Here is a 27,902-nt window from a genome sequence, read left to right as displayed (position 1 = left end):
TTAACCTGTCCGAGTCTCTATGTGTCTTTAACCTGTCCGATTCTACTGTCTACTGTCCAAGTCTCTACCCGTCTTATCCTGTAAGTTGGCAATAAAAAACCTGTCCAAGTCTCTACATGTCTTCTCCGAGTCTACTTAACCTGTCTGAGTCTCTATGTGTCTTCTCCTGTCACTTTGTAAATTGGCAATACAAGCGCACATGTTCATTTGATTCACAATACAAGGATTCATGTCCAGATCTACGGGTGGGAGAAGATAAGGTGTTCTAAGAGGGAAAAGATAAAGAGAAGCAAGAAAAAAGAAATACATGTTCATTTAATTCACAATACAAGGATACATGTCCAGATCTACGGGTGGGAGAAGATAAAGACTGAGAAAAAAGAACAATATCCAACAGGGAAAAGAGACCAAAAAGAACGAGATCCAACAGCGAAAAGAGACCGTGAAAAAAGAAGGATGATAACGAGATGAATACAGCTATTGAGCGCGCCTGTCAAATTTCTTGGTGTTGTCTTGCAATTGGGCAATAATTCCAGGAGACAAGCCCCAACCAACCATATCCTCTCGGGTAATGTTTGCGGATCGGAACATCTTTGGATGGGTAATGTCTTTCTCCTCGAGAATGCTGAGGACGTCGGCTTTCTTACTAGGCTTGATTTTGATAAAGTCAATGTACTGGGACATAAGGGCCTCATCAGGCGCAACTGCCAAGGAGGCGTCCAAGGCTTCAGCTGGGGAAGAAGGTAGATTTGGTTGCGGGCGGGCTTCCTTGATGACGTGAGAGAGCTTCCTCTTCTTGTAGGCCGAGAGCTTTTCAAAATGAAGCGCTGACGGGGGAGAATGGTAGTTGACCCCTTTGACCTCTTTTAACTACAGTCAGGCAAGTCAGTCATCAGACTCAGGCAAGATGACAAAAAAAAAACTCACTATGTCATGCGCCCAAAGTTGGGCATTCTGCGTGGTCAAAGGGATGTATCGGGTGGGGTCAGTCAGATCAATGAACACTGGCCATTTTGCCAGATACTTGACGTTGGGGGGACGCTTGGCGTAAATCTGGTTCATGATCACGTTGATTCCTTTGAAATCACTGGCTGAAACCGGATTGGAAGCCGCTGATGAAGATGAGCCAACAGCCGCGTTCTGAGCCGCCATCTGAGTCAAAACATGGGTTTTGATATCAACGGTGATCCTAGCTTGTTTTGCTATGGCCACCGGATCCACCATATCAACATGGAGGCTGGCCTGAATGTGATCCGCATTGAGATCCTTCATGGTTTGGATCCAATGAGCATAGGTTGCTTCATTGTTAACGGTGTAGTTCAGCTTTTTGTGGAATTCGGGGGTTGACTTGAAAGCCAAGGAGACCTGCCAGGAAAGAGGCGGAGATCCTGAGGCTATTGCGTTATTCATGAGTCCATCGGCACCGTCCACAACCTTCCTGGCCTCGACAGCAATAAGGTTTTGAAAGGCTCCAAGGCTTAATGATCCTATCTTGAAGGCAATAGCAAAAACCTTCTTGGATTTAACAAGGTTTGACCCTGTTTTGCTGCCCTGCTTCGGGCAGTAGAGCTTAAAGGATGTGCTGCAATGCACTGTCTGCGGCTGTCAGAAGCAAAAAGGTTTAAGTTCAACTTAACTTTGAACCAAACCAACCTTGAAAGGAAAATACTCACGTTGACGTGAGCTGCTGGTTCCCCGTCTAAGCCATTGCCATGGATGCAAGCGTACTCAGAATTTGAAAGGTATCCCATAGACCGTGGAGGATGGTCCCATGCGAAGAGGTCAATCCGCAATTGTGACATGCTGTAGGGTTTATAATAAAGGTGATCCTTGATGAAGCTTGGGCTGGCGGGGTTTGGAGCGGAGCTTGGTCTGGCGGAGTTTGGAGCGAGTTATGATCACTGATGATGTGATGTCATCATTATCATATGATTGGTGATTACATCATGGTTTTTTCAAAGCCATAATCTAAGATGAAATTTCATTTAGAAATTCACTTTCTTGTGTTTTTGAGACCAAGCTTATTTCAAAACACAATACATAAAATCATAAAACCAATTTTGGCTGGGAGATGTCAGCTTGCATAATACTTAAAGTGACATCTCCCAGCCAAAATTTAAGGCCCCGTTTGGCAGCAATCATGTTACATGTGATGTTGTGCACTTACCTAATGTGATGCACATCACTCTTGAATTTCATATTGTGTTTTGAACAATCCTTGGACGGATCTGCAGGATTTTCCTGGATTTTCGCCCAAGGTTCAAGGCTGTTCAGGTATCTTTTGACTCATATTTTTACTCCTCAAAGGCCATGATGTCGTCATCAATGATCATGTTGGCCACAGCAGCAAGTAGTCCAGTGCACCCGGGCCCCACCACAGCAGCATTTCTCCCCCCACCACCGTCAAATGTTGAGATTTGGGATTGATCTTTTGGGTAGGGAAACCCCTCCGCCGGGATACTTCTCCGCTAGCGAGCTCTGGCGCATTCGTCAGATTGGCCCAGAACCAGCTCGACTCAATGTGAGTTGAGCATTTTATCCTTTCCAACGGGTGCTGATTTTTTTTCTCTTTTTTTGCTGCATGTAGGCGCAGGTCATCCACTGCAAGACGATGTTCAAGCTTTTCTTTTGTAAGCCAGGTAATAAAGAGGCATACAACATGATCCAACCCGAGAAGTGTTTTGATGTCTCGATTTCAGCGGGCTCGATGAACCGTCAAGAGTTCCGGACGATTGTTGCAGCTGAATGCAACAAGATCTACAATGGGGCTGGAGAGCTGATTCTTAACCCTGGCGCCTCGGGATTTTCTGAATTGGACATTGACTGGAACATATTGATGGGTCTGAAGACCACCCCCAAATACAAAAAATCTGCAAAACAGAATCTGAACAACAACAAAAAATTCATCAGATGGATGAGGTACGTCGTGGACCTTGGCATGGACCACACCTCCGCAGCTTTGGAGATCGCAATGCAGAACCCAGCCACGAAAGCCAAGCAACGTAAGGTCGCTGCTGTGTTCCAAAATCACATGTTGACTCAGCGAGCTGTGATTGAGGCAAGTGGATCCAGCTCACAAGGATCGAATGACGTCCCTCCGGTCCAAGATCTCTTCCCTGGCGATTTTCAAGCCCTAAATGTGGTCATGAACCAAATCTATGCCAACCACCCGCCCAATAAAAAGTACAAGGATTGAATGCCGGTCTACATCGATCCAAAGGATCCTACTTGTTACATTCCATTGACCGGCGGGGTGGTCACAAAGTGGGCTCAAGCCATAGTGAGTGGCTTTGAATGATCCCATTCTCAAATTCTCAAACTAATATTGGTTCCATTGTTTTTAGATCGCAAAAACCGAGGGGGTGAATGTTTGTGCACCCCCGGGCGACATCAAATTCGAGAAACTATCTTCCAGTAAAAAAAGAAAGCTAAACAAATCCGATGTCAATAATGGTCGTCGCCACCGCAGCCCATCAGCAGATTCTACTGCTTTGGTCATTGAACCCAACAAACAACTGATTTGTGAATACGTCGATTTTGTCAAGATTCATCCAAATAAGCAAGATCAGGTCCTTTCCGTGCTTGATGAGAAAGATATCACTCATCCGAAAATGTTCCTTTCAAAGAGCATCAGCGCGGACAAGATGACTCAGTGGGGCTTGAGTGATGGCATTGTTGCTCAGCTTCGCGACAATGTATCAAAATTTCAACACCACTTAAATTCTTGATAGTAAATCTAGACACCACTTAAATTCTCAATAGTAAATCTAGACACCACTTAAGTCCTCGATAGTCAATCTAGCCCCTTTTTTCACTCAATTATTCCTTTGTGCATAATATCCAAAGCTTTAGCCCAACTTGTGACTGTTGTATAATCTTATCATCCTCCTCTCATGTTATTATCCAAATTTATCACTTATAATAGTTTATCATTACCATACCCAGTGCTTGTAAAATCTTTCCTTTTAGACTCCGCCACTTGGCTGAATTATTCAATGCTGGTTTGCAGCAGTTGTAGTGCCCATTTCTTATGCACATCTTAACACAACACTAGGCGAATTGGAATCATCTGCGAGGAGATGTTGCGAGATGAATTCCCAGAATAAGATGAAAGTCTGGCTTGGTTTGGTGACTTTCATCCCGTTGATTTCAAAGAACTTGAACGGATTGAGCTGGCCATTGCGTACTTTCTCTTGCAAAGAGCTGACAACACTGTGGACCGTTGCCGTTTTCCCGGTTCCGGGTATGGCAGAGATGTATAAGCAGCATCCGCTTGATTCCGAGATTGACTCTGCCAAGGCCCCCTCCAGTTCCGCAAACTCCTCCTCCCTGCATGGGAGCCACAAGGGTGTCAAGCTCACGTGGAGTATCTTTCGCGCCTGGTCCCATGGATCAATAACCGGCGGCACTGGTGCGGTTGTCAATGCTTGCACGTCCTCCCTCGGTGCTTTGCTTGGCTGTGTTGGTTTCTTGCGGCCAGCTTGTGTGACCAAATACTCCTTCTTCTGCAAAACTCGTGCCGTCTTGGCTCGTTGGAGCTCCTTTGTTTTCTTTGGCGGCATTCTCACCTTCAAGCTTGTCTGGTTCTTTGTATTGTCGGACCACTTTCTGTCAACTGTGTTGGTGCACTGTCTCGCCCTCAAGCGGAAACCTCGGGCGCGTCGAATCTACGCCAAGACAAGCTTGAATTCAATTTCTCAGATCAAGTTGTTGATTATTTTGGCCTGGTGTGAGACTTGATAGGAGCAAAGGGTCCAAAGAGCTTTTCATTTCAATACATTTAAGGATGAGGTACAGGTCTGGTAGGGTTAGAGGCTGCAGACTAACTTTGGATTGAGTGATGTTAGAAAAATAACATGAAATTTTTTTGTGGGTCAACAACCTTGATACAAGTAATTGATGACATTAGAGGGATGGGACACAATATCCACAATGTTTGTACCACTTATAGCAATGTGGTGCAGTCAGTTCTTGAGTAACAACTTGAACGATGTCCCACTCAGGGTCGTCCGAGCGAGTCAATACTTGCGAGGCTTGCAACTCTTGCTTGATTGCTCCGAATCCAAGCTTGATGGGGTTCAGTTCCGGGCAATACGTTGGCAGATACATCAGTCAAACTCCGGCGGTATCGCACAAGGCTTGAACTCGGTCACCTCAATGGTAAGAAGCATTATCGCATATGAGGACCGAGTTCACGTCTGGGTAGCAATTCATTCGAGGGAGCTTGAAATGTGTAGAATATCAGTGGACACCCTGTTGACACTGACAGCAGCATGACTCACCAAGTCAAATTCCAAAAAGTGCTCGAATCGGCGACCGGTGAATGTCTCAAATGTTGTGGTGAGGGTCACTAGTCCTTCAATCGAGATCGCTGGCAGAAGGCTGAGCCGGGCTGCGTTCTGATTGACGAGGAATTGCTCCGAGGGGGTGCCTTGTGGCGACCTGGCAAGTGATCGGAGTAGATCCTTGTCGCAGAATGAACTTTCATCTAGAAAAAATCAAAAAGGGTTAGCTTTGGGACCAAAAAAAAAAAAAAATCAGAGATACACACCTGTGAAGACCAAGAACTTGGCTGGATAGAACTCCATCCGCTCCATGAAGGAGTATTTGGCGACCAGACATTTCCGAATGTTCTTGGTTTTGGGTTTTTTGAGCGTGATCGACAACCGTTCGACGAGGTTCCAGTGAACGCCTGCGGTGCTGAGCAGGACTTTGGTCGAGTCGTACAGCTTCTCACAAATCTTGTGCAGAAACAAGCCGGGTTTGAGTTGCACGAGCTCAATCATAAAGGTGCAATCGTCTCTTGAGAGCTCTGCCGGTTGACCACAGTTTTTGTAAGTATCCGGGTCCCGGATCACACAACGAGTTTCTTGGTAAAGGCCGAGCCACCGAGCAAATGACTGCCGCAAAATCGAACATCCGAGAAGGCGTCGGATGTCTGGAAACGACAGGCCCTCGAGGGCCATTCAAACAGCGTGAACTTTGGTGTCCGGGGCGTATGACAAGAAAACCATTGCAATATTCGGATTGCAGGCTACCGTGGTTGAGAGAGGCCGACCGTAGGCTGCAGTGTCGGTCGTTGTGGTGGTGATCGGATGGGGTGGGACGCTTGCCAGCGGGGCATGTGATTGTATCAATTGCCGCTGTGCATGGCGAAAACCAAAGGCAAAAATAGACTGCTGTGCAGCGTAAGCACATAACTCTATGCCATTGAGTGCCTCATTTGTCCAAGTTTTCATCAAAACCCAATATCTTTCAACATAACACGAGTGTTTGGCTGCCACTCGCGTCATACAGCTTGCCTACATAACAAGCTCCATGGCCGGTAAATACCGGCCATCAAGCATACATACCGGCAAGGCCAATCGATTGTTTAACTCCTCTTGACAATGGCCGGTACACGGTCATCAAAGGGAATACAGAGTCCCTTTTGGGGAACACATAGTCCCATTGATGACCATTGGTCATTGATGGGAATACATGGTCCCTTGGATGACCAATGGTCATTGAGGAGAATATGTACACAGTCCCTTCAATGACCAATGGTCATTGAGGAGAATACATAGTCCCTTCGATGACCAATGGTCATTGGTGGCTGATTGTGTTGGATCGGTCATCAATCTTGATGACCGTTTCCATCAATTGGAGTGTGTACTCCGCTCGGTGACTGGTACAAAGTCTGTACCGGCCATTGAGGTGAGTAACAGAGGTGGAGTTGGGGGTGTGTCGTGTAAGGGTGCCAATATCACCCCAAATACACCCCCAGGGGTACTATATCGGAAATGGCGGGGATGATGAGGAAACTCGTGATGACCCTCATAACTCCTCAAATCTGCCAAACATGCGAGTGATACGATATGGGTCTCGGTGAGGCCCAGTTATAGAAAAGCAGTGGTTATTACATAACATCACTGCTGCCAAACAGGGCCTAAGGTGTTCAAAGTTGAAATCATAAAATTTTCAATGCATAAAATCATAAAACTTTGGACCTACTTCGCGCAGCAGCAAAAAGCTCTTTGCGCACAGAATCGACCGTCCCCCGACGTCAATCCCGCTGTGCGCGCAAGCGGAGAAATACTTTGCGCACAGCGACTTCCCCCGAAAGAAGGAGGGTATTTTTCCCAAAAAAAATTTGATGGATCAAAAGAGGGGGTCTTAACTGCCCTCTCCAAAAAATATTAGATTTTTTGGAGGTGTCCTTGTCATGTAAAAAAAAAAACATAATATTAATCCAAAAAAGGCACCTGCTACCCCGATAGCCCACCCCGGGGACTTCAGCGGTTGGGTACACAGCCCCTCAAAAAGAAAGTTCAAGGGGCAGCAGCTCCGGCTAACTCCCAGCCGCCGTGCCGTGCCAATGGCCGGCACAGGCCATCAAGCGGAGTTACACACTCCCCCGATGACCGGCCAGCACCTGTGTGCATGTGGCACAAATTGCCGGTCATTGAGGGGGTGTTCACTTGGACCCGGTCATTGAGGGAAGTATGTGCTCCTCTTGATGACCGGCACGGACCCAGTCATTGAGAGGAGTGAACACCCCCTCGATGACCGGAACGGACCCGGTCATTGAGAGGAGTACATACTTCCCTTGGTGACCGGGTCCGTTCTGGTTCACCTTGATTGAGAGGAGTGAACACCCCCTCAATGACCGGGCCCGTTCCGGTCATTGAGGGGAGTGTTCACTCCTCTCAACAACCGGAGCAACCAGGTCACCAAGAGGAGTACATACTCCTCCTAGAATGCCCCGGACGTTCCGGTCATTGAGAGGAGTACACCCTTGATGACCCGATTGCTCCAGTCGTCGAGAGGAGTGAACATTCCCCTTGATGACCGGAACGGGCCCGGTCATTGAGAGGATTACATACTCCCCTCAATGACCCAATTTCTCTGGTCATCAAGAGAAGTGAACACTTCCCTTGATGACAGGAACGTACCCGGTCATTGAGGGAAGTGTGCCTCTCAATGACCGGAACGGACTTGGTCATTGAGGGAAGGATTTATTCCTCTCGATGACCGGAATGTTCCGGTCATCAAGAGAGGAGTATGTGTGTACGTACTCCCCTTGACGGCCCAGTTGCTCCGGTTGTTGAGAGGAGTGAACACTCCCCTTGTGACTGGAACGTCATCGAGGGAAGTTTGTACTCCTGTCAATGACCAAAACAGAGTGGCCATTGAGAGGAGTACATGATCCCCTCAATGACCGGTAGTCTGTGCTGGCCGGTCATCGGGGAGCGTGTAACTCCGCTCAATGGCCTGTGCCGGCCATCGGCACGGCACGGCGGCTGGGAGTTAGCCGGAGCTGCTGCCCCTCAAACTTTCTTTTTGAGGGGCTGCATACCCAACCGCTTGAGTTTTGGCAGGTCAAAATTCCCCAGGGTAGGTTATCGGGGCAGGGAGAGCTTATTTTTTGGATTAATATTATAAAAAAATTACATGATGGAGGACACCTCCAAAAAATCCAAGATTTTTTGGGGGGGGGGGGCAAGCAAGACCCCCTCTTTTGATCCATCAAAAAGAAATCCAGAAAAACTCCCTCCTTCTTTTGGGGGAAGTCGCTGTGCGCAAAGTATTTTTTGGCTTGCGCGCACAGCGGGCTTGACGTCGGGGGACGGTCCATTCTGTGCGCGAAGAGTTTTTTGCTGCTGCGCGAAGTAGGTCCGTAAAACTTTCAAGTGATGATTTCATATGTATCATTCTAGAAATGTTGCTCTAATTTGAGTGCTTGGGTGCAACATATTTTTTTCAGCTTGGAATTTTATGATTTTATGCAAGTCAACTTTGAACACCCTAATTTATGGAGGCGCTGGACCAACATGTTGGACAGCTTTTTGTTTTTGCAGTGTCTTGAATTTTTTTGCATTGGCATTTTTTTGTATACAAATTCATTCTCCAAGATGGCCAGAAGCTATTGGATTATTGGTTTCCACTGTGCCACAACCACATATACAGACCAATATGTATATAAATATGTACATAAGGGCTATTGTGGCAACTCTACCTACTTTCTGCACCGCATGGGTACAAAAGCAATGCCTTTAAGGCCATCTGAGGATGTCCTACGAGTTGTAAAGCTTGCTGGATGTCCTTGCAGAGGTTAACGGCTTGTTGAGTGGACTTGGGTCCCTGCGGTGTGGAACTACTCAAAGGGGAGAATAGAGCTTGGAAGGGAAATGGATAGCAACACTAGTACTAATGTAAGCTATGCAAGGGTGCTGATGAGGCTGCCTTCCTGACTAATGCTGAGGGGATGAGAGTAACACTAAGAAAAAGAAAGAAAAGGTGTGGCTGATTTCTACTTGATCTTAGGAGCTAGTACTATGAGCTGACTACTGACTACTGAGGGTGAGAGGGTTGGAGCAGTGATGGAAGAGAGGAAAGCAATGGCAATGGTTCAATAGCAATGGGTTCAGGAGCAACTGCAATGGTATCAATGAGCAATAGTTGATGAGTGATTTCTACTACAATTGCTGTATATAATCTCTGCATAAATCTTCCATTTGCTGGGGTACAAGTGAGGGGGGGAAGGACAGTTCTTATAAGAAGGAAGGATGAGCACAGACAATGAGGAATTCTGGCTATGGGAATGAGGGTTGTACAAATGGGGAAAGGTGCTGGCTATGGGAATAAAAGATTGTACAAATGGGGAAAGTGATGTGAACATAGTAACAACTTGTAATGATGAGCACTACTGAAAGGGGTAAGCACAGATCCAATGATGTAATATCTACAATAGGTATAGTACATAATGAGTAATGTATGTAAAGGGTTTAGTATGTGAGAATATATATGTAAAAGGAATGTAATGTAATGATTCAAGTAAGTTACTAATGAAATGAGTATTGTAACTAATGAAGACTGTAGGTTTTCTGTATGTCTTATATCCTCTATAACTACTGAACCATTGAAGATAAGGGGGTACTATGTATGAGTGACTATATGTGAAATTTGATGTAGAACCTGAATATGTAATAATAATGAGGTATTTGTGAAGGGTGAAGGGGAGATGGGCAATGTAATGATGAATATATGTAAAAGGAAGCAATAAAATACTACTTATGGTTTGGAATGGAGCACCACAGCGGGACAAGGCCTGTCAACTCAGTTAATTTAGAGTGATTTGCAGAGGCTCCCTTCGCAAGGGGTACTTCGCGTCAGCCAGGCTGCACCAGGCCCTCCAAAGAGAGTCTGGTGTAAGTTGGCAAATCACTTGACAACCATTTTTCTTCTGATCCAGTCAATAATGATTTTTTTGCTGGAATAAAAGGAAGACGTGGTCTCAATTCCTCAGCTTATATGCTCTGAAATGCTGTTCTGACTCTCCTGGGCACCTAACTGACCCCCAATCAAGTCAGAGAGGAGCATGATAGAGAGAGCACAAAAGGCAGCATGTAAACAGCTTGACCAACTCTTCAGGGCACCTAACCAACCCCCTGTTGAGTGATAAAGAAGTTGCCGAGAATGATGGGGGGGTTGGAGCCGGTGAAAACAGAAGCAGTATATATAGGAACCAGGCTGCTCTCCTGCCTGGTGAGGTACTTGTACTATTACAGGATTTATAACCAATCCTGACACTGACATGTGTTTGAGTACTGCTACCATTGTATACATACACCAATACAGACTGATACTGATCCCTCTTTACTTTCGTCATTTTTGTTCTCTGAAATCGGACGTCTAAATTCATTTATAAACTAACCCAAACATGAACCTCAACTCTTCTCTCGGAGCTGTCAAAACAACACTCCAGAGCCCTATCCGATTTCTTTGGCTTGCAAGATGTGCCATGTCTCGAAGGACTCTTAATCTTAGGGACAGCCTAGCATCTTCTATAGACTAGTTTAATACTAGTTTAATGTCATATTTTCTGTCCATTCTGCCAAATCATACACAAGCCGCTGCTCCCCAAGCTTATCTTTCTGCCACTGGGGCTGTGATCTTCTGGAGACAAACGCGAGTTGAGACCAAGCGCACTCAGCAGGAAAGACATATGTATCAACATATGGACATCTCACTGAGTAGTGTCGGCAAGCGGAAAAGTTCATTTAGTTTTTTCTGGACATCACTTGTATAATTCGCCGATAATAATCACAGTGCTTTTCTAACAACCTCACGGATCAGTCAGGCGAAATACAGAGTGATAATTAAAAACCGAAAGGTGAAAAAGAGAAAAGGCAAAAGGATGAGTGGGGAAGCAATAGGAAATGGGGATGAGGAAATGAGGAATCAAGGAGAAGAGAAAAAGGAGGAAAGCTATGTATATCTAAACATGGGTCAGATATGTGGGCGAGTGTCATAATATGATAAATATAATAAATTCGAAAGTATGGGGGAAGCAGACAATGATGTAAAACGTCCCTGCTGAGAATGCCCGTTCGTTAGCGACGGATTGGAGTGTTCTTGGAATTGAGGTTCGGAGGTAGTCAACGTTCGGGATATCCAAGATCTCTTGAATTTATAGCAGTGTGGAGATCACACTATTAGGAAACGAGTCCGCAATCAAATATTAAAAACCCCAAAAAAATGATTTGATGGTTTTTCACAGGGGTCGTTTTAACCGTGTTTCTGGAGAAAAACAAGTAGGAAAAACGTGTCAGAGCATACGAAGCACAGACCGGGCGCACGAAGTCGATTGTTTTTTTGAAGCCACGAAAATTAAGACGTACGTAGAAACATTTATTGCCATGAGGACAATCGGGCCACCATTTACATTTGATATGTCGGCCCAAAGCATCATGAGCTGACACTGTACAAAATGTTAACCCTAGATCAGTAACGAACAAGAAAACACGGTCGAAATTCTTATCTTATGCTGGACTCACTGCGGGGCTGGCCACCATCTTTGCCCTTCTTCCGGCGTTTGTTGCGAGAAACGCCTGCGCTCGGTCCGGTCGGAATATATGGTGCAGGTGGTGCAGGTGCGTCCATCTTGTCACGTCCACGGGAGGCCGAGCCGGCTGCAGCACCCCATCCATTGTCCCTGACCGCGGGAAGAAATGTATCAGCGACGTGGGTGGTTGAGACGAGCTGCGTGGGCTACAGGGGTTCGTTAAAGCAAATTGAGTTTATGTCAGATTGTCTGTATGCTACCCCTTAAAGAATCTGCTCCTCACCATGTTGATGCCGCTTGTACCAGCCAAGATTGCCTGCAGCGAGCCACTTTGGGAGATCGAATTTAACAGATTCAAGTCGAGTCCTGGAGGCAAACCCGTGTCGAACCCCGAAGGAAAAGGCATAGGCGCCTGAGAGGATTGATTAGACAGTTCGGCTAGCGCGCCAGCACCTCCACCAAGACGGGCTAGCAGATTTGACACGGTGTGATCCGGGGCAACCGGCGCGTCCACTGAGTTATCGGCCTGGGCTTTAGCAATCAAGTGCGACACTTCTGGGTCCAGCAGAAGATTGCCGCCTAGCTTCATAACCTTAGGAAGACCTGCAGATCCGGCGTCACCAACAGTCGATAACTCTGATTCGCCTGGTTCATGCGGTGTATGCGGGATCTGAGATTCATCCTCATATGTTACTGCAGGCACAGCTTTCTCTCTCTCTTCTTGGGCTGCGAGCTCAGCAGACACCAAAGGTGAGGTTTCCAAGTTGGTGACTGTCTCACTAGTCAATACAACCTCAGATGGAGCCTCCCATTCAACTTCTTCTTCCAGGAAGCTATCCGACTGATGCAAATATCTACCCTCCACAGCATCCATTTTCCTGGCATCGCCAACGGGATGCGTCTGAAAAAAGTCGACGCGTCTTTGATCAGCCATCTTGTTTGAATTGTTATTTATCGAATCCCGCTTACCTCATATTCCTCACCCTCATAAACCAAGCGTTCGACGATTTTGATTTGACATAATTCGCTGTCGGCCACAAATCGGACTCGCTTAGCCAGCTTGCCGCCTGCGTTGCTTGATGTGGTAGAAGTGGAGGGCGCTAGTTCCGCAGACGTGCCGGTAGCATTTCTACCTTTCAGCAGCCCCATGGCTTCGGCGAAGCTATCGGGCACCACAACTGGCGGGGGAGCACTCGGCTCAAGGGCTTTCTTCGTAAATGCTGGGAGCTTGGCTTTGTCTGGTCTTCCAAAAAGGTCGTTGGTACTTTTACTGGTGGAAGACGTTGCAGTGATCGGGATCCTGGTTGTTTCAACTTTGCGCTTCTTGCTTTGATCTAGTTGAAAAGACATACAAATCGGTAATCAATATCGGATGTGTTTATCAGTAGTGATTAAATGATCATGGACCAACTTGAATCAGAAGCCGCTTCGGGCCGCTTTTTGGTATCAGAGGCTGAAGCGGCAGAGTTAGAAACGCTATCAATGCTCCCGTTTCTTTGCAACGGAGCTGGTGCACCCCGGCAAATCGCGCGCCATTTTTGTTCTAATCCGACTGACAAACGTTTGATAGCTATGAGCACGCCCAGTAAAACGATGAAAGAGTTGCAAATCAGCTTCCAAAGTAATTGCCTGATGCCGGTGCTGTGAAGGAGAAACTCAACCATCTGAAAATTTGTTCGCGTTCTGTTCTTTATTGATTCTCATGACCTGCTTCGGAAATGTGTGACTCTTGAGATTTTCCACCGTTAATGGAAGTTTGCCTAATGTCTATAAAACAGAATCAGATCGTCATCAACAATTGTCTTGACTCCATGATCGCCTGGGAAAAAGGATGAACGCTGTGGCCAAGCGGTACGTAGTTTATGTTGACAGGAATGCATGTTTTATGGCCATTTTGCGGGGCTTCAATGTCAACTCCATCATCTTGTTCACAGAGTTGAACGCCCTGACCAGTCATAAGCATTTAATCACTTCGTCACTGGCCACCGCGGACTTCAAGTCCGCACGACCAATATCCAAACCTCGTTGATCCATGCAACGGGAGGGATTGATGGATCATTCAATCCACCCATGCAAGAGGATGATGACGAGGGGAAACAACTGAATACGTGAAGAAACTTTTTACAAACCTGCAGGAGATGGGTCAAAAGCGTCTCGCGTTGTAAAGTTTCTTCATCTGCGCCATTCCCGCCAGACGTTTTCCTGGGTTTGGCTCTCTCCTGTGCATGGACAGAGCCCTTAAGCCACGCCTCAAGCATGGACAAGCCTTTGCTTTCGGAGGCCCAAGAATTGAAGAAATCTTGAGGCACGGATGCTTTCATAGCTGATAGGACTTCTATCCGGCCCTCGGGGGGCACAGTAGACCAATCACCAGTGCTGGGAGTGGGAGAGATGCTGTACATACTCAAGATTTTGACTAATTTGATTGCCGATCGAGCGGGCGCTTTGGGGATGTGATCCAATTCGGTTCGGATAGTCGAAAGGCGACTCTTCCAAACCTTTCGGTCGTATTGGTCGGCTGGGGTGCTGGAGGTGGGATTGGGTGACGCGGTTGAAGTTGCTTTGGGATTGGCTTCCTTATTTGCAGGGGAGATATTTGCCGAGAGGCTAGGGATGGTTCCGACCGAGGTATCTTCGGTCGATGAGCTCGCAGTGCGAGGCGCCCCTTTCGTATGTGGCGCTTTCTCAATGACAGGTGTGCGAGATAGAGTAGCAGCAGTGCCATTTTTTTTCGTCAAGGCAGCGGCGCTTCTAGTTCTGCGGGGGCTCGGAGTATCAACGGGCTGTGATGTAGTTGGCTGGGGCGCCACGTCGATTGCGGGTGAGATAGGAGGAATCGACTGAGCGTAGACTTGTGAGGTCAAGTTACAGCTCATCTCATAGCCTGCCATAAGAGAGGGGTCTATCTGTACAAGTGGTCTTGCATTCCAATTACCAGAATCGGAGTTGGGAGCAGGACCACTGAAATCTAAGGACTGATTGTGATGAACAAATGAATCCGCCTGGGGCTCGAAATTTTTTTTCTGCGTATCTAGAGATTGCTGATACTGCGTAGCCTTCGTCGGCTGTAGTGGATGCGAGTATTGATTCACATTTTGAGGTTGTAACGGATGGGAATGCGTGGCGACAAATGTAAGAGCTGGATTAGACTGAGCGGGGTGATTGACGTATGTGGACGAAGCAATGGTGGTCGGAAATGAACCGAGCTGAGATGACTGCTGCGGGGCAGTTTCGACGTTCTCTTGACTCATGAGTAGAACTTGAGACTGTGGGAATTTGGGAGCTTGGGTACCAGCTTGAAGGTAGGGGAGGGGTGTGCCTAAGTCGTTTGGATTGTAATTTAAATCATTGGTGTGAGAGTTGGAGTTAGAAGATAATGAAGTTGGTGTGATGTGAGAGGAATTGCCCATGTGGGCATCGGCTATGGCGCCAAGCTGGCTACTGAAAGCATTGCCAGTCGATGAGGGTGGTTGACTGGAGAAGGACATGGCAGGTGGCGGGACTGTAGTAGGGTCAAATCAAGCAAATGAGTATGAGGCTGGCAGGTAGAGAATCCACAATTGACCAGAAAAAGGTACTCGCCATGAGCGTGATTTAAAAATTGATTGCTTGAAGTACGGGAAGCATCAGACGCGCTATGGTCAAACTGTTGACCGGCCGGACTTGCCGCAGCGGCTCCATCAGATTGCGGGCTCACAAAGGGACCAGACCTCGACGAATTACCGGGGTAAACGTCTTGCGCAGCGAGTGATGATGCTTGAGTAGGCTCGAGGAAAGTACCGTTCATGTTGGATGCGCTATTAGGATGGGCAGCTTGGTTGCCTTGAGCCGGGGCGGGCTGCCCATGATTCGCCGCTTCCCGAAGTCTTTGTTCATGTTGCGCGAGAGCCAGGCGCCGTTTAACGTAGCAGAGAAGCGGTTCGGGGGCTGGGCCAGTTTCATCTATCGGATCAATCTGGAGTTGAGCACGCAGCCATGGAAGGAAATTGCCTCGTTTGATAAATTGTTGGTCCTGTTCGGGGGAGATGAACGAAAGGAAGGACGCTCAGCATGCGTCGCCTTTCAAAGCTGACCGCATCGTACGGTCACTGATGGAGATGCAGAGAGGGATGGCGTGCTCACCCATTCGGTTTTGACATGTCGCCAAATGCTGTTTAGGGTGTAGGGGGTGTCACAGCAGTAACACAAGTCAGTTTCCGAGTTTGCTGTGCGCTGCGCAGCAGGGCGGACGAATTCGTGACGGGAACGTGCAACCGGTCGCCATGACCACATGCGAGCATGTGCATATGTACATAGTTTAAGTATATGAAGTGAATAGGCTATGGACTTAGCACAACTATTGTATGCATTTGGGTCGCGAGTGTCATATTATCCCTAATCCGGCGAGACAGGCAACCGGTGGGTCACCGCTCACCTACCCCGGGTCTGGCCGGGTGGTTGGATCTTGTGCGACGCATCAGGGGAAAATAGAAATGGGGAAAAGAACAAGATCATAAGGAGGATATGGCAATACTGACGGATCAGCTGGATCTAACTCAGCAGGCGGTGGTAGTTGAACCGTTTGAACTGGTGGATTCGATGACACTAGCATGTCGTAACGGCCGAGCGGTTATTAGTTAAGTGATTGATCTGAGCCTCTGAGGAGCTGTTGGAGGCTTCAGAAAATGTTATTGGGTGGATCTTGAAGGTTCGAGTGTGAGTCTAACTCAGCGATTCGCAGTGTGAGAGGAGCTCTGGAGTGAACCGATTCGGAATTTCCTGAAAGTTGCCAGCCAGATAGATATTGAGCCGAAATGACGCAGATAAAATAGATTGCGGTCAGCCAACTCGTACCGACCGGTTAAAATCACATTGAATAGCAAAATAAAGACCACGAGTTATCCCATGGGGAATTGTGGGCAAAAGCATCTCATGGTAGGTCGGAATTGGTGATATGTACTCCAGAAGGAGACTTACAGAATGTAAAAGGGTTCGAGGTGAGCCGTCCCCTGTTGTCAACAGTAGATGTGTCTGGGGGAGAAATTTTACGACGCTCGACGGTTTAAAAGCTTGACGATTGTACGTCCTCGTCAATGATAACCTCAACAGCTGGTGATCACCAATGACCTTCCCCCATACCAGATACAATAGACGTGTGCGGTGGTGTGTTCCCCGATGTACGGAGGTGGGGACCCGATAAACAGTTCTTTTAAAAGACAATGAGATGAGAGGCCTACTTCTTCGATGAGATCCAAGTCGAGATGCGGAGGATGAGAGCAATCCGCGAGTGGGAGTGTCAACAAGCTGATCCTTCCAGTGCGGGATTAGATTTGCTAGGTAGAAGAGCCGAGGAGAGATGAATGTGATCTCGTCGGTTCGTCTGAGCGAGCGACCTAAGCGGAGCTGTTTGACGAACAAGTAATATGCAAAAGGATGTCCAAAGAGTCCCAACAATGTCGTCGCTCTTGGTTTGGGATGTGTATGGAAGTGTGTATATCAAGACGGACTTGGACTTCAGCGAGCAAGGGAAAAGGTCGAGTCCCAAGTCGAGGGCGAAGTGCAGGTGGGTCGACGCAAGCGGCCCTGGCTGCAAGGCAATCGTCCTGCGCACGGACACTCGGGCTTCCTTGCGCGCAGCGCGCCCAGCTGCCGCGAGCGCGCAGCAACCAAAGAAAGGGGGCAACGCCAAACGAGACGGATGGGACACTGCCCCAAAGCCATACAAATGAGACATTCAGATGCAATCAGACTCATCACATGCCAAAAAATGCTGCATTACAAGACACATGATCTGGATTTTAGATTGGAAAAGCTTTGGAAGAACCCCCATGATTTTTTTCAGTCTGGAAACTCCCCAATAGATGAATTCCGATGTTAGTACAGATTGTCATGAAGTTGAGTTTTTATCAAACCAGCTTGTTGGGAAATTCTTATTTTACAATGATTAGGAAGATTGGTTTCAGTCAAGAAATCACATTTTGAAGAAATTTGATCCAAGTGCTATAAGTATCTTGACCTTTTTTGGCTTGGTCACAGTTCAGAAAATCTTGTCAAAATTGGGTGAGAGAGAGTCAGTATGACACTCAGGTGTTCATTTTTTATCTCAAAACATCTATTAATGTAGCCGCACCAACACTAGTTTAAGCAATCCAATATATTCGTATATTGGATGTGTATTTCCCCTATTTTGAAAATATCCTGATTGCCCAAATACAACCTGATACATATGTTCAATGATTTCATTATATATTCCATTAGAGGTTTTCACAACATAAATTTGTGAAATCTCAGGATACATTTTAAGGTGTTTATGATGATTCTAAAAAAATCAATAAGTTACACTGGTTTGTCAGAATGCTCCTATTCATCTTACCAGCATTTACAAATTGTGTTCATCAAGGCCTTGGATTTACCTCCAATTTTTCAAGTCAATGGTGAACACCCCTATTATTTCCACTCACATTTTTCATATTGCTCTCATCCTTTGTTAAGATAGTCTAGGCTTAGTCTCTCTTTTTTTCTTTTCTGTGCTACACACATGTTTCTTTCATTTCACACACATTTCACCTGATGTATGTAGTGTACCTGAGACTGCAGGCGTGGAAGGCTCCTTTCCTCATCCTTCAATACTCCACGCTCCGTGCCCGTTGCTCTCAGGTACAGTAGTTTCTTTCTCTCACTTATCATTTTTTCCTTTGTTTCTCTTTTCTCTTCTGCTTGTGTGTAATGAATCATCCTTCCACACTCCACGCTCACTCACTTCACCTCGTGCCTGTTGCTCTCAGGCCTAGTTCATCTTATCATCCTTTACTCTTACTGAACCAATTTACATTTTCAGTTTATCTATCATTTCTAATCTATGATAATCTTTTCTCCCTCTATCACAATCTGAGATGCCGCATGTTTCCATTTTCCACTACAGCTGAATGATGCCTTTTCAAACCATTTTTAATCTGTAATTTTCTTCTCATTCTATTTATGGGCCTTCTCAATGGCGCTTTGATGTGCTATGTATGTTCATAGTAGCATATGGTTATACTTTTGTTTTGCTCAACCACATATCTAAATTTTTTGTAGTATTCCACTCCACAAACATGGTTTTTGTGTATGAAGACAGTCCTGATTGTTTTGTCAATTTGTCTTTGTGAAATGTGGAAATCTGTACTGCAAAAAAGAGGGTTTCATTAGTATTTCACCTGCCATTGGGATATGTATCACGCTTGCTTATGCCACCAACAAACAGGGCCTACATCATCTTTTCAGAGCCTTTGTTGATTATGCCTACTTGAGCTCAACAGATCTGGAGAATCTACCAAACTTAAATTCAGCTACCCCTCATCAAATCTTGTTCAAGATTTAAAATACTGGAAAATAAGTGTTCCTTAAACAATCCGTGTTAATTTGGATGAGTGATGCACCATCTTTCAGCAATATATCCCGGCTGTTTTAACTTAAATTTTACATGAAATCATACACCAAATCAATTCCACCAAAACTTGATCAGGCCATGTCACAAGAATTGGCATTATTACACTGACCATGTATTATTATCACTGAAGAACAGGGTTTAGTGTCTTCTAAAGAAAATTCAATACAGAGTGGTGATGAATCAAACACTCCTTGATGTAAATCTGTATTTATTTGAGCCAGTCGTAGTAGTTGATAGAATAGATAAAATTAAGATCAACAAATGATAAGCCATATCAACAATCAGAAAAATTCAACCAAGGGGATAAAGACACTATCTATACTGGTTAACTGAACACAATATTGACAAAATTTTGAGAACAATCAAACAAACTAGAACAACAATAAAAATGAGAATCCTATTGTAAACTGATAATTCAACTCCTCCTGAAACAATGTGGTACTCTACTTCTTGAACTATTTGAAACTATTTAATTATCTGAAACAATTTTTCTGCTTTACAATGTCCTTCTTGAGTATTGAGTGGTTGAATTGACAAACAACCAGAACCTTGATGGTGAACAAAACCAAAATGTGAGAGGAAGAAAAATATTTTTCAGAGTTCAGGAGAGCTTTTAGATGCTCCCCCCACAATTACACATATCAATAGGGGGTATCAAATATAAGAAATCCACAATTAGCACTGCAAAAAAAACTTGGTCAACTGCTTGCAGTTGACATGCAGGATACTCAAGCCAAGCTGCCATTGTAACTCCACCTGAATGCACAAGTGTCTTTGTTGGCACAGTCACTGTGCAAGGTGCACAGTGACTGTGCATTGAAGCTTGGGTTGAGTCAAACCTTGAGTAAGGCTGGTGTAACACCACAAGCTTCCTCAGAGTTACCGCATGTCAACTGCTCACAGTTGACACAGTTTTTTTGCAGTGAGGGCCTGTACCACGGGCCTCAATTTTGAAAAATTTCAACTTTTTTTGCCCTGTACACAAAAAATTGAAAACTAGTGGAGGGTTAAAATGTTGAAATTTTTCACATTTGGGCTCAAGTCTACATTTTGGCCAGGCTCAGTTTTTGTCCCAAGAAATTTTGAGACAAATAAATTTGGAAAATTTCAATTTTCATGCTCTATGGTACAGGCCCTTAGAAACCAGTCCATTGGCCAAAATAAAATTTGACATCATTGGGTCTGAACATTGCATGTGCAATGTAAGCCTGTAATCAAATGAATCTCAACACATATATAATTCAATTCAATTGCAATCATGAAGCTTGTTTGGGTTTGAAGCAATAATTTTGGGATAACAAATCAAGGGGATGTACCATTGGTTTCAATTATGAAAATAATTGGCAACTATTTCTTTCCTCTACAAAAGAAGTGAAAACTCAAGCCTCTAGTTTTCAGTTCTTTTGGATTTCTAAAATGAACCCTTCTCTAGTAGAGGAGGGTTCAGCTTTAAAAATTCCTCACATTTGGGCTCATGAATGGGCTTGGGGCTTAATCCTATGATATTTGGAAGTGGATTAAATTTGGAAAATTTAAATTTTCATTCCCTATTGTGCATGCTCTAAGTTAATAGGGGGTTTCAAAGTTGGCCAGATGTGAATTGCATGCACTTTTGCAAGCTGGTGTTCAAGTTAATTCTTGAACACTGAGTTGCAAAAGTGCATGCAAGTCACATTTTACTACACCCCCCAACCCTGCTTGAATGTTTTTTTGAATTTTGGTGTTCAAGAAAAGCCTTGAACACCAACTTGAAAAAGTACATGCAAGTCATGCACGGTCAACTTTGAATCCCCCTATTATACTCCATTTTATGATTTCTTTCAGTCCTGAAAAGTTTGGCGACTGGAAATGTGAAGATAAATGTATTATCCAAAACATAAAACAAACAAAATAGTTTTCCAGTCACCATTGGTAGGTCCTGTTTGTGAGTGATACGTTGTTACAACCTTACAACATTGTTGTAAGTGTATTAATTTAATTTTTTGCATGAAATGCTGTGTGACACCTGATCAATTCCACCAAAGCTTCATCAAGTGTCACAAGAATCTATCACTGCAAAATGTAATTGAGTCAACTGTGAGCAGTTGAAATACAGGTACTTGAGGGGGGTTTTTGGTGTCACTCCATTAAGCTTTCTCAAAGGTGTTGTTCAATCAAGCTTCAATGCCCAGTTACTGCGCACATTGCATGGTGAATGTGCCTAAAAGGCAATTAATATTTCAAAATTTCCATTATTATGCTTGCCATGTATCACTGAAAATGTTTCATTGGAAATGTGTAATCTAATTTTTCTCCATTCTGGCATCTACTTCATTGATGAAGCCAGCTGCAGCATGAGGTTATATGGTTAATCCCATCTTGATTATCAAGGTGCATGAGTGGTGTTCACAATTCAAAGTTTGAAAAACTTCAGGAAAGGTGTTTATGAACAATTACCTTAACATTTGATAAGTTCTGTAATCAGCTGATATGCAGAAAATCTACAAAGAAGCTTTCATGGTGTTACTCCAAACTTTCTCAAAGGTTCGCCCAAACAAGCTCCAAAAAACATTATTGGGACGGTTGGAGTTTCAATGGCAGATTGGGTGGAGCATCCTTCATGCCAACAGTGAGCAGTTGACCCTGTTTTTTGAATTGTATAGGTTTTTCAAACCCTATCAAGTGATTCAAGAAAACCATTTTGCCATAGATAGAAAAAGTTTGCAAACTGGCACCATTGTACATGCATAAGTCTAAACTGAAACTTCAACTGAAAAAGGTTAATACCACCCTGGACTTGGGGTGAGGAGGGGGATATCAATTGAACATTGAATGGGCATTGAAGTTGAAACCTAGACAAAAGCAGATTGTGCCTAGTTTCTTTCATATCAACTGGTTCCATGCTGAGATGCTCTTACAGTGATGAGATTTTCTGCAGGATCAAGATATACAATCCAGAATTTTTGCTTGAAATTCCAGTGGTGCATTCGGGTTGTAGCTGAGAGTTGAAAATGAGTGGTATTGTCATGCTCCTCCCTGCCTGCCTCTTGAGCTCTCCATGCTCTGAATGTGGAGTTTGCCCACTTGCCATCACAAAGATGAATTAATCAGCAATAAAACATGAAGACTATACATCTATTTTAATTTGAAACTAGTGCAGTTGCCATCTGATTCCAAATCACATGTAACTCACCCTTGAAGGCCCTTCCTAGGCTATGTCTGTGTGCTATACTTATCTTTTCCCTCAGCTTGAACAGAATATTCTGGCAAGTACTGCCTGAATGTGTCCCCATGTGTTTTGCTCCTCCCTTTATACATTTCTCATTGTTCATGCACTATCTTCCTCACATAGTTCACTCTTGGTGAAGCATAAATGTTTCAAGGAAACCATTCATTGGACCAGATAATTGATATCGCCAGTTCTGATTGAGCCTGGCTCCTAATCAGATCCCAGATAATGCCATGCTGAGATCCAATCCTGGTTTTCCAACTGGATGTGCGGGTTTCCCAAGCTATTCTGACAGTCAGATCATTGCTTTCACTTTTTCTGGGCTAATAGAGCCATCTTACTCCTCCCCATGAACCATCCAACTATCTGGTGTGGCTTGGTGTCCATAAATAGACGGCCCCCAATTATCCCAACTGGCCATTCTAGGAAGCACAGAGATTGAAGGTCAAGTGAATTCGAACTTGTGTAGTTGCTTGTTCTCCTGGCATTCATGGCTTTCGGCGCGTGCCCCGGCCGTCGCCAAGAGCGAAAAACAGATCATGGGCAGCTGTGATGTCCCAACTGGAGAGCTTGGCGCGATACAATACATATTTATGTTTAGAAAAGGTAAGGCATATTCCAGCCAACAATTGCCCAGCATTCTTAGCGACGGTCCTCGTCGTCATCGCCATGAAAAATATTGTCCTGGTGAGAAACTGTGTAGTCATCCATTATTTATTTAGTTTGATTGAAGTGACTCATGGCTGTCTTGGGCGCTCACTCCGGCCGCGCCGACCCGCGGGGCAGATGATGCTGTGCTGTGGTTGAAAGCCTCTTGTGGCAAATGCCGACTCCCAGACCCGCTGGCTCGAGCCTTGCTTGTTCTATAGTGGTTCAGTAGGCGACGATGGATATATGTATCATTATGTTATGTTACAAAATGTATACATAGAATCAGCACGAGTGCCCTCCTGTGTGTCCTTCTCCCATGGGAAGTCCACTGTCAGCCATCCAAAACGTCTTCTGCGCAGTCTGATCGTTTGCAATAAAATTGAGTCTTTGAACATTGAGAACCCTTTCTTTATAACGATGACGATTGCTGTACCAGACATCATCATGTGTTGTGTGTGTGCGTGTGTGGATGGGACAGTGTAGATTGTACACATTCAACGGTGTAATATGTGTAGGGTATAGGCTTGCATTATCATTTCTCCTTTGGACCGAACTCAAGCGTTCCCTCGTCACAATCTACCCTTATGGGTATCTATGCTTGTCTGTATACATAAATATGTACGAATTCAGAAAGGGGAAAGGCTCTTACGCGATCCGAGTTGGGGTGTGACGATTGTTGATGATTGCAGACTTTATATTTTAGGGTGTCAGCAAGTTGTGGGTTGTGAAAAGGCGTACAAGAGGAAGACAAGACCCTTTGAAAAGAGACTTCTGAATTCGTCGATTCCTGATCAAGACAAGATAGGGGCATTCCCTCCCTCCCCCTTTTGTCCGGAATTCGCGACGATTTGCAGGATGGTTCGGTTGCTGTAAGTTGCTACTCGGCATGTTGTAAATACATTTGACATGTTTTGGGCTGTTGCAGTCGCTATGTACAAAGCATTTTGGTGGTAGGGTCACTCTGAAAAGAGGACGGTGAGCGTGTGGGCGTCAGATAAACTGTGTTCCTTTATACAAACAAATCTCTATGGACTTATAAACTGGGCGATGCCCGAGAGTGCTTTTTACAGAAGGATAATACTTTTTTATGTACTGTACCACATAAACCTCCTTGGTAACCAGCTGCTGCAGTTTCTCTCTCTCTTTCTTTTTTCCTTAAGCATCTCAACAGGGGAGAGGCAGGGATATGTTGATGTGTGCGCTTCGGATTGTTTGTGTGTCGAGGAAGGGCGAAAGGATGATGAAAAGAGATGAACATTCGAATGTTCGTTAATCAATGATTCTCTAGTTCTTCTATCATCTCCGGACTTTAGATTTCGATCTCGTCCTGCAGCGCTATAACAGTATGTATAATTAATGGTGTGTAAGGTTACACTCTGTCGATTTTCATTCTACATATTTATTTATTTTTTTCACTGTCGGGTTTTTTCCCATCCCAATCGACCACCGAGAACTGTCCCTTTACAGTTCATGTACCTCATTATGACCATCCTGTTAAAGTATTTTAAATACTTTAATACACACCCATCAATAAAAACCCTCAAATGAATACATGTTTTTTGCAGTAGCGGTATATATACAGCCGTGTATTAGTAACACTTTATTTGTTGTAATATGTAAATAAATAAATATTAAATATATGTGTATGTTGTACCAGTCTATCGCTCCCTTTTTTTTCTTTTTTCTTTTTTTTTTTTTCCTTTTTTCAGCGTAACAACGCTTCAAATTCAAATCCTTACACGAGAAACCCACCCCCACTTCGAGCTGACTCGAGCGTAAGGTGTAACAGCCTTTACTTATTTATTTGCATGGTGCCCCTTCTGGCGGAAAGCGCTACATAGACTCTACCCCATCCCTCCCCCCTCGCCCGCCCCGTCAAACAGCTCAACACGACAAACAGATATTTATTTTCTTTTGGCGTGCCTTGCTCTCCTCTCCGCCCCCCCATCCTCGTCTGCCTCGTCTCAGCCTCTCCAGCCCCCGCCCTTCGGCTGGTCTTCCTTCTCGGTACTCTGCCCCCGTCTCTTGTTGTCTATTTCCGTCTCGCGACTGGCTCTATTGTCATCCATTGTCTCCCTCCTCCGAGTCCTTCTCCCCCTCCCTCCGCGTCGCCTGCCTTGCTCGCCTCGTCTAGCAACACCCCAGCCAAGCATACATCCCCCCTTATCGGGCTCTTAAAAACCACCCTGCCCTCGTCTCGTCCCTCCCCACACACCTCCCTCGCCCCATTTGTCTGCTTGACTGTTGCTGCCCAGTACATACTGCCCTCCAAAACCCTCCCCCGACCATCACCAATGGCTCATTCCCCTAAGGAAGCCCTCATTGCTGCCAAACAAGACGTCAGTCTTCCTCTCCCTCTCTGCCGTCCTCTCCGGCCATCCTGCTCACCCCTCCCGACGCTTCCTTCTCTCCCCCGACAGCTGTTGGCAGCCTACAGCACCGTCCACAGTTCGCTCGGGAGATTGATCAATCTCATCCACAGCTCCGAGCCACGCGCGGTGGCTGATGCCCTCGGCTCCGAGTACGACCAGCATCATGCCCAGTCCCCCCCGCAGGAGCTCTATCCTCGGGGCTCTGCCGCCTACGGCTCGCGCCCTGCACAATACGCCGAATCCCAGGGCTACAGTGCCCACTCCCACCCGCACTATGCCGCCCCTCCCCAGCCACAATCCGCCTCCAACCCCCGCACCTCCGCCCCGCCCGGCCCGTGCTTCATGACCGTCACCCCCGGCGCCCCCCGCCAGCAGGCCGTGCAGGCCTCCAAGACCCGCCAGCGCAAGCCCCACCTTCCGCCAGCCAACCAGTCCTACGCCGCCCAGCCACTCGAGACGGACGACGAGGAGGAGGAGGAGGAGGAGCCCGAGGAGCCCGTCAGTGAGGAGGAACACCACAATGGCGCGGCTCCCTTCTACAACAACAACCCTCCCCGCCAGCCAACCACCATCCCCACTCCGCCGGGCTCAATCCCTGGCGGGAAGAAGAAGAGAGTCAAGCGCGAGCGTGACCCAAATGCCCCCAAGCGACCAGCGTCTGCCTAGTTGAGTCCCGCCCCACACCCGCTGATGACCACCCACCCTGCTGACCGTCACCTGGGCGCCCTCGTAGTATTCTGTTTCAGAACGCCGTCAGACAGGAGATGCGTGCCGCAAACCCTACTGCGGACTACAAGGAACTGGCCAGGCAAATCGGCGACCGATGGAAAAACCTGAGCGAAGAGGCCAAGCGGGTCAGTCTCCTGATCACCCTCAAGCTCGAAAGTACCTAGCCCACTCATCGCTTGTCTCCCCACCCCTTAGCCCTGGTCGGAAGCAGGAAAACTGGCGATGACTTCCTGGAACATCCAGAATAAGGAGTACAAGACCTCCCACCCCGAGATCACCTCCCCGCACAACCAAACTGCTGTGCACTCAGCCCCCGCGCCACGCAAGAGGAGGTCTCGGGCGGCCGAAGTCGACGCGCAAGGGAACCCCTTGCCCAAGAAGCGAGGCAGGCCGAGCAAGGCTGAGAAGGATGGCCCCGTCGACCATCCCATGCATCCTCCTCATCATGTCCCCCAACAGTCGAAGCCGCCTGCCGGTGCCATGTCCCTCCAAACCATCAACGCACACCACATGCCCCCCGCTCCCAAGCCCCAGATGGCCCTTGCCCCACACGTCCCTCAACCCCAGGTAAGCACGCCCTCCTCTAACTTGACCGATCGGCGCCAAGCACTCACCCAACAACCCTGGCCTTGTCTCTGCAGCATCACGAGGAAGAATACTCCGAGGAAGGCGAGGAGGAGGAGGAGGAAGAAGTCGAGGAGGAAGAGGAGGAGGAGGAGCCTTCCCACCCCTACCGTGCCCCACAAGCAGCTGGCCAGCCTTCTTCCATGGCACAGGCACAGATGAACGCCGCCCCCCAAGTCTCTCCACAGATGGAGCCTCACTCCGACTCCGATATGGACGAGGGCGAGGACGACGAGGGAAGCGAGGCCAGGTCCCCCGAACCCAACCACCCAGTCAACAAGATGGCCGTCCAACCAAACGGCATCCTCGCTTGACACCCCTCGTCCTAGGTCGGCCCCCCCTGCTGTTTCTTCTCCCCGTCTCCCGATCCTACCTCGACGGAGGCCGATCGATCACTTGTCCAGATATAACGAACACAAAAAAAAAACAAACACTGGAAGCTCGTGCAGAAGCATCGCTGGGCGTGTACTACACTATTCTCCGAACGCTAGCGCCCGAAAAATCTTCCACATAATCATAATACATAGTCACCTGCATTAACGACTCCCAACTTATACTCCTGAGCGGCCTTCTTCTTCCGTCGTCTCACACAAACAAAAAAACACCATTGGCTCTAATCACGTCCATAGTTTCCCGCACCAGAAAAATTAAAAGATCCCCACAAAGTAGTCTAGGCAACGCTTTTGACATCCCCGCTCTATAACACCGTCAATATGTTCTTTCTCTCTCTCTCAATATTTTGCTCTCAACTCTTAAAAAGTTTTAACGGACTGTGAATGCGCATTTTTTTTCTGCTCTCTGCAAGTATGGTCAAAATGATATGCCTTCTATTTGTGTGTGGTCCATATCCGTAAGAAGTTCCTTCCAGTTTGAGGCCAGAACCACATGTCTGAGTCGGTACAGGGGGCCCTCGTTGTTGGACGATGTTGCGCACCCAAGGTCAGGGTGTGTCCTTGGGAGTGTTGAGCGGGGCTCCCACTCTTCATCACCACAGGCTTCGAGCCCACATGGGAGCCCGGAGAGGACAAGCGGCGGAAGCGTGCCAGCGGTGGAGTCAAGAGCCGCGGACACCGATCGAGACAC

At 46.5% G+C, this 27,902-nt stretch overlaps 2 protein-coding genes across 2 annotated transcripts; one reads left to right on the top strand and one right to left on the bottom strand.

Moving 5' to 3' along the window:
* Positions 1-11,550: 11,550 nt before the first annotated feature.
* PtA15_15A421 (uncharacterized protein) lies at positions 11,551-16,418 on the bottom strand (the record flags this gene model as incomplete). Its single annotated transcript, XM_053163626.1, has 11 exons — positions 11,551-11,562; positions 11,664-11,743; positions 11,820-12,033; positions 12,111-12,728; positions 12,797-13,161; positions 13,239-13,397; positions 13,489-13,594; positions 13,957-15,329; positions 15,410-15,839; positions 15,950-15,977; positions 16,345-16,418. 11 exons carry the CDS (start codon positions 16,416-16,418, stop codon positions 11,551-11,553), a joined length of 3,459 nt encoding a protein of 1,152 aa, XP_053027582.1.
* An 8,970-nt stretch (positions 16,419-25,388) lies between these two features.
* PtA15_15A420 (uncharacterized protein) lies at positions 25,389-27,133 on the top strand (the record flags this gene model as incomplete). Its single annotated transcript, XM_053163625.1, has 6 exons — positions 25,389-25,433; positions 25,515-25,615; positions 25,970-26,131; positions 26,200-26,320; positions 26,391-26,670; positions 26,946-27,133. 6 exons carry the CDS (start codon positions 25,389-25,391, stop codon positions 27,131-27,133), a joined length of 897 nt encoding a protein of 298 aa, XP_053027581.1.
* Positions 27,134-27,902: the final 769 nt, after the last annotated feature.

This window comes from Puccinia triticina, chromosome 15A (genome assembly GCF_026914185.1).
Source record: "Puccinia triticina chromosome 15A, complete sequence".
NCBI lineage: Eukaryota > Fungi > Basidiomycota > Pucciniomycetes > Pucciniales > Pucciniaceae > Puccinia > Puccinia triticina.
Note: the sequence above shows the minus strand (reverse complement) of the source record. Positions and strands in the feature narration are given on the sequence as shown.